Genomic DNA, 12,538 nt, shown 5'->3' with positions numbered 1-12,538 from the left:
ACTGAACTTGTAGAGCTGATTGGACATGGCAGGGAAGAATACTCTGTCCCTCTGTGAAAATCAGAAGGCAAGTCCAAATGGTCAATTGGGAGAAGACTCTGGCAGCATATCTAATCCCATGTTCCACATCCAAAATTGTTTAGGGAACCCTGCATACACATTCATCCTCTCAGAGCTTTGTAGTTCTGAGAAGTCATACAGTTGACTAAAAGTTTGCCCAGTTAAACCTCTGGGTTGATCGGTGGTGGTGTTGTTTTGTTTTTTAATCTAATTTTTGTGATACTAACATTTCTTTGAACACTGTCTAGGACAGGCAGACTTTGGTGTTTGGGTTTGGGTTAAATGTAAAGCTGATTTGTGCCCCCCCAAAACCTTCAATATAGTTTCAGAAAAAATCATAGTAGAATTTTAATCTGACTTCATTTGGATTTTAACTGCTCAGCAGTACTTGGTGTATTGTGTTATACTCATATCAAATATCACCGGGAGGGTAGCTAAAAGAATGACTTCAGAGCCATTTGCACAGGGAAATGGTTGAGTGACCTGAGGATGTTTAATCTGAAAGAAAGGAAACCAAAAAAAACATGCCGTATGCCATTTTCAGATACTCCAAGTATACTTGTTCCCACTGAATCTGTTTTTTTTTTTTTTTCCTCTAAATTCTCCTCCATGATTCCGTGGTAATAAGTTATGGGGAGGTAGATTTCTACTCAGTATTAGATCTCATTAACTCAAAATAGAAAAAAAAACTTGACCTTAAGATATAGTGAGTTCTTTTCCACAGGAGGTGTTCAGGCAGAGACTGACTGACAGCTGGTTAGAGTGTGACAGAGGACATTCACCCACTTTATAGTAGTGGCCTTTAACCTGCGGTTGGTACTGGAATTCAACCATCCCAATTCCCTCACCCAGACAGCATTTAGAAATCTGTGTGCATTTGAAAATGGACAGTCTTTTGTTTGTACTTGGTTGTTAACAATGCCTGGGGTACTACTGGCATCTGGGTCTCATGATCTCTAAAGCCCTTTGCAGTTCTGAGTTTCTATAAATGAGTAGCTTTTTATGTATATGTGGTTAATGGTTTCTATTAGCTGGGAGGGTATTCAGTCCAATTTCAGACCCAAGTGTCTTTCACTCTAGAATATTGCATTAGTTCTAACTGTTCTCCAATCTGGTTTAACTCTGCCACTCAGCTTTTTTACTAATCCAAGATCCATTTTATTAACTGCAGAACTGATAGCACTCTACTGCTTAAAACTTTTTTTTATAATGTCTCATTCCTACCAAGATGAAGTCCAACTTCTTTTCATATTATGCAAAGCCCTTTACTGTTTGGCCTTATGTTGTAATTCTTCTCACCTTAGCCATTTCCCACTGATCTGTGGTTCTGTAGAGTACGCCGCTCTGTGTGCATGTCCTTAAGCTTTGCCCTTGTTGTTCTTTTTGCATGTGTGTCTACCTAAGAAGGCTCTACAAAATTCTAACCTGCCTGTCCCTCCACTCTGTCCCCCTACCTGTTCTCCTTCCACCATGCAGATACTCATTCTTTTGGGTGAAAGACACAAGCTTCCTTCTGTTTCAGGAACTTTACCAGTCTTTTTCTTCTTTCTGAATTCTTTTTTCCCGTTTCTTCGTACACAGAACTGCAAATCCCTCAGTCTCTGTTGTCAAGTCAACTTCCTTAGGAGAATCTTCCTTAATCCCCAAGATTAGATTGATATTTCCTTGATAAATGATTGCACAGCATCCTATAATTTTCTTATGGAATTTACTAGAGACTTTTTTTTTTTAGTATTATTAATCCATTGACTGTTTTTCATGATAAACTTTAAACTGAGATCATCAAGATCTGATCTAGTTTGATAAATTGTAACCTCAGTGTCTACCACAGTGTAGTGCATGTTAGTGTTAGGTACTTAGTAAATATTTGAATGAATGAATAAAAAAAAAAAAAGACTTTTTCCCCCAAGAAGTAGGCTTGCCATTCTTTCTTAAAACCTTTGCTAGTATTTTATGTCTTATGTTACTATTATAAGATGTGTCCTGTGTCTATGAGTTCAATGAGAACCAGGACTGGTCTGTTTTGCTTTTACATCCCCACATGACAGAGATGTTAACTAATGTTAGTTATAAGAATCCTAGTTCATTTTATATCTGTGCCTTTACTATTTCTTCCTTAACTAAAACTTTTTCAATGGGGGGAGATTTTTCTTTTTTCTCTTTTTGATTCTCTATTGTAATAGAGTTTTTTATTGCTATTTTAATACTGTAATATTGCAGTATCACATCTTTTGTTAAGCACTAAAGTATTGACATGGCAGGTATTATCATTGTACTCTCTTCTGAGAACATACATCAAACATCTACTTTATACATGCGAGTTCCATTCCTCATTAGGTAGATTTTAATGCAATCATCATGGACTTACATTGTTTTAGTCTCTTGTAGAAAAAAAAAATTCTTGAATGAATGCTAAAAGTAATTTTATGATGAGGAAGTAAACAGGAAAGTGATTCAGTGTACAGTTTATTTAACTGGCTGTTTTTCCCTTCCAGCCATGCTTATATTCTTTACATCACAGTATTTTTTTTAAAAATCAGTTTTATTAAGGTATATTTACATGCCATAAAATTCACTAATCTTTTGTACAGCTCAGTAGTTTTTCAGTAAGTTTATGAAGTTATACAGCTCTCACCACAATCTATTTTCTTTGTTTTAGGATTTAAAAAATCATAAATCACAATATATTAAAGAATACAAAAATTCGATATTTTTCATTTCCTTCAAATCCTGGTCAGTCCTCCCACCCCCACCACCTCTTACCCCTGCTTTTTATTATGTCCTTGGTGACATTTTATTTGGTAGTGCTAGTGGGATGTTGTCACTTATATTTGAGTGAGCAGCTTGAGCAGTAAGAAAGGCAATAGGATTATTACCTTCTGCAGATTGGCTGGGACCAAAGTGGCTGTCATCACTGTGGTTTGTTGGCAGGGGGGATAAGCAGGAAGTGGGACAGGAAATGTGATGAGGGTGGAGTAGAAAGAGAGGACAGATGGGGAAGGGGAAGAAAAGCAGAAAAGATGATAGACATAATGGGAAAGCCATCAGGGTTCTAAAAGATGTGAAACACTTGATGTATTTTCTGAGTCAGAGAACTTAACTATTGAAATCTGAGAATGGGGAAAAAAAATGCTTGCTGGGTCAGCTTTTTGGGAATACTTCAGGCTTCTTTCTTAAGTGTTCATTTTTCTCTTTTGTGATCTTTTCACCTTCTTCCTGAGTTTTGATTTTCACACCTACCTCGTGGGTGCTTCTTTAGTCTGTGGTGTAATATGTTTGCTGTGTGGTGGAGTGAGTAATGTCAAGGTGTTTCTGGCCCTTTCAGGGCACATGGAGGGGAGGGGCAGGAGGCTTGTTTGCCTTAGGTAGCTTCAGTTCAAAGAGTCCTTAAATAGTAAATGATTCACGAATTGTGAGTAGAAATAGGGAAGTAGAATTATGAACTACAGGTAAAGTACAGATACCTTATTTTAGTCTATGGCTATTGCCATCAAAGAGGAGTTGAATCATGACTCTCATTGTCATTTTAACTTTCAAGCAGGTCTCATTGGTGAGAGTTTCTGGTTTTCTCAGAAAATGTGCTTGATTTTAAAGCCGAATCACAAAGATTCCCACTGCCTAAAGCGTCTCTGCCCATTTTAGCAATAGGAATCTAGTATATGAAGCAGGAGTTGAATAAACTTAATGGTAGAGATATCCTAAATTAGAGGTGTTTTTCTTATCTCTTTCTCTTGTAACTATTTTTTGAATGTTTAATAAAAAAAATACAAAAAAAGTCAGTAAAATGGAGAAATGGCAGAGAAAGAGCTTAAAAATTTGAGTGAATGAATACATGAATGGAATGAATGATATGCATGTTAGATGTCTGTACAAGTGATTCTTTGTTTCAGTTTCTAGCAAGTTTTAAGTACTGTTCTTGAATATCAGAAAGCAAAAGGTAGTAAATTGTGTAATAATTTCTATCCATAATTTCACATTAGAGTATTAAGTAAATCTCAAGAGTTTTCTTACACATTGCCTTTTTTTCCACTAAGAAAACTGTCAGTTTTTGCTATTCTAAGAACCAGCTTGACTTTAATCATGAGCTCTGTGTTCATAGTAAGTGCTTAATAAACACTGAACATGGTCAGTCTGAGTTTAGGGGAAGCTGATGTTACTATTAGTGGCCATTATATTGACTACCTCTCTATTCCTAGTTTTTTTTTTCCCCCACAGAATTTTCACTTTCTTCAGAGAAAGAAACAAATTATTCACATAGGCGAATATTTCATTAAAAGTAAGAGAATGAACAGAGATAACTGTAAGGGCTAGGATTGCTTTTTTAAGTTCCTGTTTTGAAACTGAAACTCCTATAATTAAAAATATCAAAAGATCCCATTAAAAGCTTAAAATGCAGTGATCCTAAAATTTGATGTTTTCTTTGTTAGTAGTTATAAGCACAAAATACACATTTCTGCTGAGAAACAAAAATGAAAACATTAATTATAGATAACTATTTAAGACAGTTTTCTTTCCTACTTTGCCTCGACATTCCCACTACACAGTTCATAGGTAGAAATTGTGGTCACCCTCATTAATCTCATTTGAAGGTTTTGAAATGGGAACCAGGTAGTTCAAGGGGAATTTCACATTTAATGGATAGCTCTTTGTATGTACAAAGCAGTATGATAGTTGAGCTTCATAGATTGACTTCAAATAAGTGAAGAAAGCTAAATTTCTTAACTTGAGATCAGCCAAAACAAGACTCTTCCATAGAGGAGTGCTTGTTTCATAGCACAGTCCCTTTGGTTCTTCATTCATTAAACCTAGTTTAAAGAAGTAAAGAGACCTATTTTAGATCAATTTTGAGACTGTAGATACTAAAATGCTCAAGTACATTTAGTTGGAAATTATATTTACATTTTGGAGGTAGTTGTATAATCAGTTGTATATGTCCAGATGTGAGTGCCCCCTTGCAGAGACATCTATACTACTTGATTTTTCTAATATTATGAAAACTGCCAATATCAGTTTTTGCCCATTATCTTTAGAACAGAATCATGACTTTTCCTGTACTATGCATCCTAGTTTTTAAAAATAAATAAATTTGTAGGTTTTAGTTTTTCTGTTGAATTTAAAAGAAATACCTGACAACCTTAAACTGAGTTTTTTTTTTGATCTCTTATGTATGCAGCACTTTATAACAAGGATTAAAACATGAACACGTTTCACATTTCCAGAAGAAACATAAATGAATTCTAAATGACCTTCTAGTATTTAACAAATACCAGGAGGAGAAATACGAAAAGAAGGATATAATTAAATACAAAAAGTAGGATATAATTAAAAACTTTTAAAATTTTTTTTTATTTCTGTAGATAGCAAAGAGAAAAGGGGATACTAAGAAAATGAGTGAGTTGGGTTTTATTTTTTAGTACTAGTGGAAGACATTGGTCAAAGTATATCACTGACTTGAAAGTGAAATTTAAACTGATTCCACCGCATATAGGGGAGCATCCTTCATAGGCATGGTCCAGATACCTGTGGTTGATTGTTCAGTTATTCCTAACCAGTCTGCACCCAGACATACCCTAGACATTTGGTCATCCATCACCTGGGCCTTGTGATTGGAAATCTGGAGGCCCCAAATGCTATTTTGCATGTAATTAAAGTTAGAGGACATGTTAGGAAAAGCTGTTCTGAGTAGAAAACAAATAATTGTATTCTGTTTCTGATCTTCATTTATAGCACCAGCAACAAGTGGTGCAGGCTGTGGAACGGGCCAAGCAGGTGACCATGGCAGAACTGAACGCCATCATTGGGGTACGTGGCCTTTCCATTTTAGCTCTGATCTTAGTATTTATCGCCAGTTCTCTTGCTGTCTCTAAGTTTTGTTCCACCAAAGGGGCAAAAGGCAATAGCGACCACAGAGTGAAATTAAATCTTTTCCTTAAATCTCATGTGAAATTTGATGGCCGCCTCAGAAACTTTGGATCACCTTCTCACCAATTTAAGTTGATGTTTTCGAAAATTCTCCCCTAAGGAGAGTGTTCTTTTTCATATTTCTTCCTTTTTGCATTCAGCTTCTGTTGCAGAGCTAGGCTAGGAAACAAAGATACAAATTACCCTGATGTTAAAATGATATGATTTCTTTTTATCTGTTCTCCAATGATGTGGAGTGTCTTAAAATCATTTTTAGTAAAATGTATATTTTCACATCTCCCCTGCTACCTTTCCTTCCCTGTGATGAGTGGTTCTTAAGGGCTAGTGTCCATTTGTAGTACAAATAATAGATGAACTGCACTTTTTCGGAAAATCAGTGGCCCCGTTAGAAAATCATTCCTGGCAATGGTGATATTATTGCTGCATAGAAATCCTGCTGCACTTCATGGGTTTGGGCAGTCACTTAACTCCACTTACTTTTTTGTTCTCTCAAATTAAGGTAAAATAATCTGCTAAAATTTAGAAATAACAATAAAGGCAAGAAATCCTGGCTATAAAGTGTACTGTATACACCTCTGTTTGTGCAGATAGTACAAGCAGTTCCTTACTTTGTTTTGATGAAGACACTATTACTGTACCTTCCTCTTTCTGCCCCTCCCAAATGCTTTCTTTTGTGTATAGATTATACACAAAGTCTTTCCTCTTTTTTTCCCTCAGTATATCAAACACACTTTGAAATGCTAATTATTCCATTTACTTTCATTAAAATTCAAATTGCTGAGTGAAGATGCAGATAAGGGTTGGCTGATAATCAATCTGAAGTGAAGATATTGCTTCAATTATGCCTCTGTCTTTTTACAAGGAAATCAGAACTCTGGGATCATTGCCGCTAGTGGGGGCGCAATAGTTGATGTAGTTTGTTTTTAATGGGCTATTTGGATCTCTATTTTGTGTCCCTCTGACCACAAGAAAAAAATGGTACCAAATTAGCAGGCATAATAAATGGAAAAGAGTAACCTTTATTTCCTCTAAATGCCCCTTGGAAAAAAGGCTGCATCCAAATAAGCCACATAGAATCAGGAATAACATTTATCATACATTTTCTGTGTTAGGTGCAGTTAGGATAGGTATTAAGAGATGAAAACATTTCACAATTAGATTTTATTTCTTAAAACTCCAGAAAACAGCAGCGCTTGAGCTTAATTGTTGAGGACATTTTTTAAAATTAAGTATACATGTATACACCAACTATACTTGCATGAAACATCTTGTGCTTGAATGTGTTGTATTCATGTTGGGATGGTCTGCATCTTTTTGTTATTAAGTCTTTCATAGGTCAGAAGTGGTAGAATTTTTATTTCACATCCACTGTCGAGTTTTTTGTGTTTGCTGTATAAGGAAAAAATAAACAGAGTGGTGCCTTATAGGAGAGCTTGCCAGGGTCATGTCATAGTGTTTATCATTTTTGTGACTAGCTATAAGACAGTCATTGCCTTCCCTTACCTCTCATTGGTGGCCTTTTTCTAGGAATGCTTCCTCCCCACCACCCTTTTTTGAGTCTTTTAGTGAATGTACTTGTACACAGTGGAAAGATTAAGTTAAATTTAAAAAATGCATTGTTTTGTTTTGGATGTTGTTTAAAGATATGAGGGGAGGGTATAAAATCAAAATAAGTTCCCCTCTTCGTCACATCAAATACATTTTTATACTGTTTTCTATTTCATTTTTACCTAGTTTATTTTGAATGGGATGACAGATTGCCTTTTCTCAGGGAAATGATGATTTATTAGATTGTTACTGAGCTACTGAAAGACATATTGTGTATATCTGGATTTAATTATTAAAATAAAGGTAGTTTAATTTTGTGATCTAAAATTTGAAGAATTAACACAGTAGAGCTAAATGCTATCAAAGCAACATGTGCTGTATTGGTAGATCTTGAGGAGCTTCAAACTAATTGTATTCAGGCAGAAAATGGACTCAAAATCATATAATCTATTTTGAAAAATAGATTGCAGAAATAGACAAATGTCGTAGTTTCAGAGAACCACAAACCTTGTGAGGAAGAAAGAGCCCAGTTACAAACTCACTTGATGAATTGTTGCTAAGGTCCCTCTGTCTTTTCCATCCCTGGTAGTGTCTTGTGGGTTCAGTAGCTTTGAGAGTTGTAACATTTTGGAATGTTAAATGGACCAGTTGTGTATCCTCCTGGTTATGGCTGTGTTGTGAGGTGCTGGTATTTTGACCTGCTAACAGAAATGATGATTATTCAGGTTTAGATTTTTTAAACTTGATTTTTAGAGTGTATCATCTGTGATTTTCTGCATTGAGGGGGGAGTGACAAGTTTTTCTCCTAATAGGTAAAGACCCTTCTAAGACCCTGGGGATCTTCATTTATTTATTAGGGCAATGTATCTATTTTATATGTATACACACTATCCAGACAAGAGCAAATGTTCTGATTTAATGAAATCTGATGAAGCACCTTTTTAACTCTGCAATATTATTCTAACTTCATTGGTAAATGAGCCAAACCAGTGATCCATGCAGTTTAAATGCAAAATGCTGAAGTGAGCCCAAAAACCTAGAGAGGCGGCTGTTCTCCTGACAATAAGCTAGTTGTGCTTAATGAAATGAAACACAGTTATAATGATTTCTTTCACAGGTCATGTTCAGTTTAAGACTGTTGATAGATTGAAATAAGTTAAATACCATTTTTCTTTTATTTATAAGGAAGAAAACCAGAAAAATTCCTGTTTTATTTTCTTTTTACAGTTATTTAGTATTTTGTGTTTTAGTTTTATGCTTGCTTGAATTTTCTCTGAGTTCCCCCAAATAGGCTAGGGGAATATAATGTATTTAGTTTGATCTTATCATGTGTCCTACTCCAGCCACTGTGTTTTTAAATTAGAATCTCTGAGAGATCACACTGTTGGAACAACACACAAATTGTAGCTTTAAATTAGTAATATGATCTAATTAGAAATGATGTTTTCATTTCCTGTATTATTAAATTGAATCATCTGACTATCTTAAAATGCTTTTTAAATCCATTACACTATATAATCAGTGCATGCTGTGTGAATGTGGTTATGCTTAATAAAGGAGACTAAGTTAGAACCTTATAAGAATTTCAACAAAGCAACTACCATTGAGAAAGTTTCAGTATGAACATTCGTGGAAAAAAATGTTTCCCTTGTAAAATAGAAGAATGTGGTTCTTTTGGAACTCCACTCCACCCCTTTAAAAACTCTTGAAGAAAAAAACAATGGTAGAAACGTATGCATTAAAATAAAAAGTCCCCCCCCCCCAAAAAAAAAAAAAAAAAAAACCTTAAGAACAGGTATGCCACGGTGTTGTAGGAAAATGTAGTTTGGCACTAGAAATGCTGAACCTCAATTTTCAGCAGTGACATTTTAATGATAGGAAGTCTGCAAAATTATTTGCCATCAATTGTGAAGGCAATAACAAGCCTTGGTGGTTTTTCACACTCTCTGTGTTAAGTGCTTTCAGAATGACAGCGTAAACTGTGTTAGAGAACTCCAAGGAAGTAAAACTGATTAAAATGTTCATGCTTGAATGGTGCTGATGGAATAGTTCATTTGGACTTTCTCTACCTCCTGCAGCTCAAGCTGAAATATTAAAATTCAGTGGATTTAAATCTCTCTCCTCTCAGCTCAGGAAAAAAACATTACATTTTAATAGGTTTTAAACCCATAATTCATTGGTTTGGAGCAGCACTGTTAAATCTATTTAAATATTACTTGTATTACTAAGGAAATGATTTAAATGACTTTGCCTTTACCATCCTATATGTGTTTGAATTAGTTTAAAAAAAGAAAGACAATACCAAAGGGGAATTGTTCCCCCCCCCCCCTTAGATTTTTCTTTCATTGTCCTTGTCATATGCTTGACCCTTAAATTAATGTGTGTGTGTCTGTGTGTGTGTGTGTGTGTGTGTCTGTGTGTTCTAGATTGACTTTTTGGGAGAGGGTCTTGCAGTATGACAACTTAAAAATGTATGTATGGGCTGGGGATGTGGCTCAAGCCCTAGCGCGCTTGCCTGGTATGTGTGCGGCCTGGGTTCGATCCTCAGCACCACATACAAACAAAGATGTTGTGTCCACCGAGAACTAAAAAAATAAATGTTAAAAATTCTCATTCTCTCTCTCTCTCTCTCTAAAAAAAAAAAAAAAAAAATGTATATGTTCCTCCTTTTCCATTGTAGATTTCAAAATTGCCATTTTAACTTTCAAAGCCATTTGGGCAGTGAGCCTTTATGGTAATTTCCCTTGTTTTCTTAAACAAATTGGCCATTAGGCAAAAATTAGAAAGGTATAAATGTGTGGAGGTGTTTAAAAACAAATGTGTGTGTTTCTCTCCATCAAAGGTGTATGATGTGTATGTCTGTGGACACATAGCCTTCAGTAATACAAAACTTGAAATAAAATAAACAATACAACTTCACTTTTAACAAAAGCAAAAATATATTAAGTATCCAAAAGCAGTAGTTTCATTCCTCTGCATTGGCTAATAAAAGGTCTTCAAAAGGTATTGTTAATTTTGTTCTGCTTTTATCCTGTTTTGAAAATAGCTGTACCCACAGAGTTGAAGCAATATTATTTTTCCTAGGTCCATGTCAATCCTTTTCTCTCTAACAATTGCAACTATAACATAAGTCCCAAGGCTTGGACACCAGACTGTGTAGAGTTTTCTTTCTCCCAGTGATTTGTTTGAGACCTTTGTTGGAATCCACCCTCTAGCAGGATGCAGCTTTACATGCCCAAGTTAGTAGAGAATACCTCCTTGTTTGGGTTTTCCTTTTTCCTGATTTTCTTTCATTAGGCCCCCACTCTTGTTCTGGGATCATTTCAGAATTATCTTCAGCCAAACTCTGGCCCTTCATTTTTATTGGAAGATCTAAGAAATTCAGGATTTGACTTTATAGGCTTCAAGCTATTTAAGGGACTTTATGATGTAGATAGGTAATTGTAGTACTGTGATAGAATTATGGCTGCTTTTCTGATGTGAATTCTATGCATAGAACTTAGTCCTCAGTAGCTCAGTTTTTACAACTCATTGTTCACATTATTTTTTAAACCTGTGCTTATAGGTAATCTCCTTGTCTTGTGTTTCTCTCAACTCATTGATACTTTCTAAATGTATGTAATATGGAATGGAATTTTAAAAAGCTGTAAAATTGATTTTGTATTTTCTTGGAGGTTGTTATTTCATCTTTGTGGAAATTGTTATTTCATCTTTGTGACTGTCTTTACATGCCTGAAGTTTAAAGGCTTCTTAGGCTATGCTGGCCACAGGCTGCATCAATAGTCTAGGGGCAGAGGCTGGCTTGAAGATGTCCTATTTTTTATAATTGTTGTAGGGCTATGCTCATCTGCTCTCAAAAAGCTGTGATGGCATTAAAACCTAAGGAGTTTTGTATCACATCCTTCTTTATCTTCTGTTGGTATGCCTACCCATTCCCCTCCACTTTTAAACTGGCTCATTTGCTGTGAAGCAGGAGACTATTATTGAGTGATGTAGTCATAATCTAATCTTTCTGCTGCAATTTGATGAAGCTCTAAGAGGCAATAATTTCCCTTCTCATAACAAAGACTAATATATTTAAGTAATATTTCAACTCAGCTGTACTTCAGAATTGTGTCCCCCACCCCCCCAACACACACGCATACATCTCAGGGGGGGAAAAAAGACACAAAAGCACTCCTAAGGAACAGGATTTCTGATTTGTGGTATGCACTCAGTTATTTCCATTACAAAGGTTCTCTGGGAGAAATATCTAGAAGCTCTTCCCTGAAACTAGTGATGATCTGAAGTGCTGATATATTTCTGTTTAGGAAGGAGCCTGCCTTCCCTTCAGTAAATGCACTTCCATAGCTCACTTCCATAGCTCAAGAGAGAGTCTGGCACAAAGTGTTAACAGAATTATAGAATATGGGTGGGTACATCTGTATCAGTTAAGGCCTGTGGACGTTATATTTCCTAGATCTGCAAATGTGCATTCATTTACATAGGAGCACAGTGTGCATCAAAGGGGAAGCACTGTTACACAGTAAAGCAGGTTTCACTTCAGTTAGCTTGCAGGGAAACAATTGGAAATTATTAACCCTATTATTGTTTTGTTTTTGTTATTTGCTTTTAATAAGTCTCTCTCTCTCTCTCTCTTTGTGTGGTACTCTGGGGTTGAACCCATGTGTGGTTTTTTGTTTTGTTTTTATCTTTGATTTTATAATTCTTTTTCTTAATAGTGTTCCTCCAAGCAGTATCACCAGCTGCCATTTAGTCAAAAAGACTTTTATCCTTGTGGACAGTGCCTGCCTTGTATCCGTCAAAATTGAGAGGGAGGGAGGAAGAATGGACTATAAGAGAGGCATGCTTACCTCAAAGAGGTAAATAAAGGGCTAATGGCTGCTTGACTCCTAGCATTTAAGTGAAGTTGTTAAGACTTCAGTTTTGTGTTTTCAAAGCTTCGTAGGAAATCAGTTTAGAAAGGCTTCTATCCCAAAGTGTATTTGTTGTCTTTAAGAATTCGCTT

The 12,538-nt window shown here is 35.6% G+C and overlaps 1 protein-coding gene across 6 annotated transcripts in view; it reads left to right on the top strand.

Moving 5' to 3' along the window:
• The window catches only part of Tle4 (TLE family member 4, transcriptional corepressor), a 137,662-nt gene that overhangs the window by 41,989 nt on the left and 83,135 nt on the right, over positions 1 to 12,538 (top strand). For 4 of the 6 annotated variants that reach the window (XM_027951338.3, XM_027951337.3, XM_071600545.1 and 1 more), the window contains one exon: positions 5,788 to 5,862. The exons of the other annotated variants lie outside the window; for them this stretch is intronic. In XM_027951338.3, the coding sequence (XP_027807139.1) occupies positions 5,788 to 5,862 (75 nt within the window). The remainder of the gene's footprint in view (positions 1 to 5,787; positions 5,863 to 12,538) is intronic. 6 annotated transcript variants of the gene reach the window in all.

Source organism: Marmota flaviventris, chromosome 13, assembly GCF_047511675.1.
Source record: "Marmota flaviventris isolate mMarFla1 chromosome 13, mMarFla1.hap1, whole genome shotgun sequence".
In the NCBI taxonomy this organism is placed as follows: domain Eukaryota; kingdom Metazoa; phylum Chordata; class Mammalia; order Rodentia; family Sciuridae; genus Marmota; species Marmota flaviventris.
The sequence above is the reverse complement of the archived record's forward strand: the minus strand, read 5'-3'. Positions and strand labels throughout refer to the sequence as shown.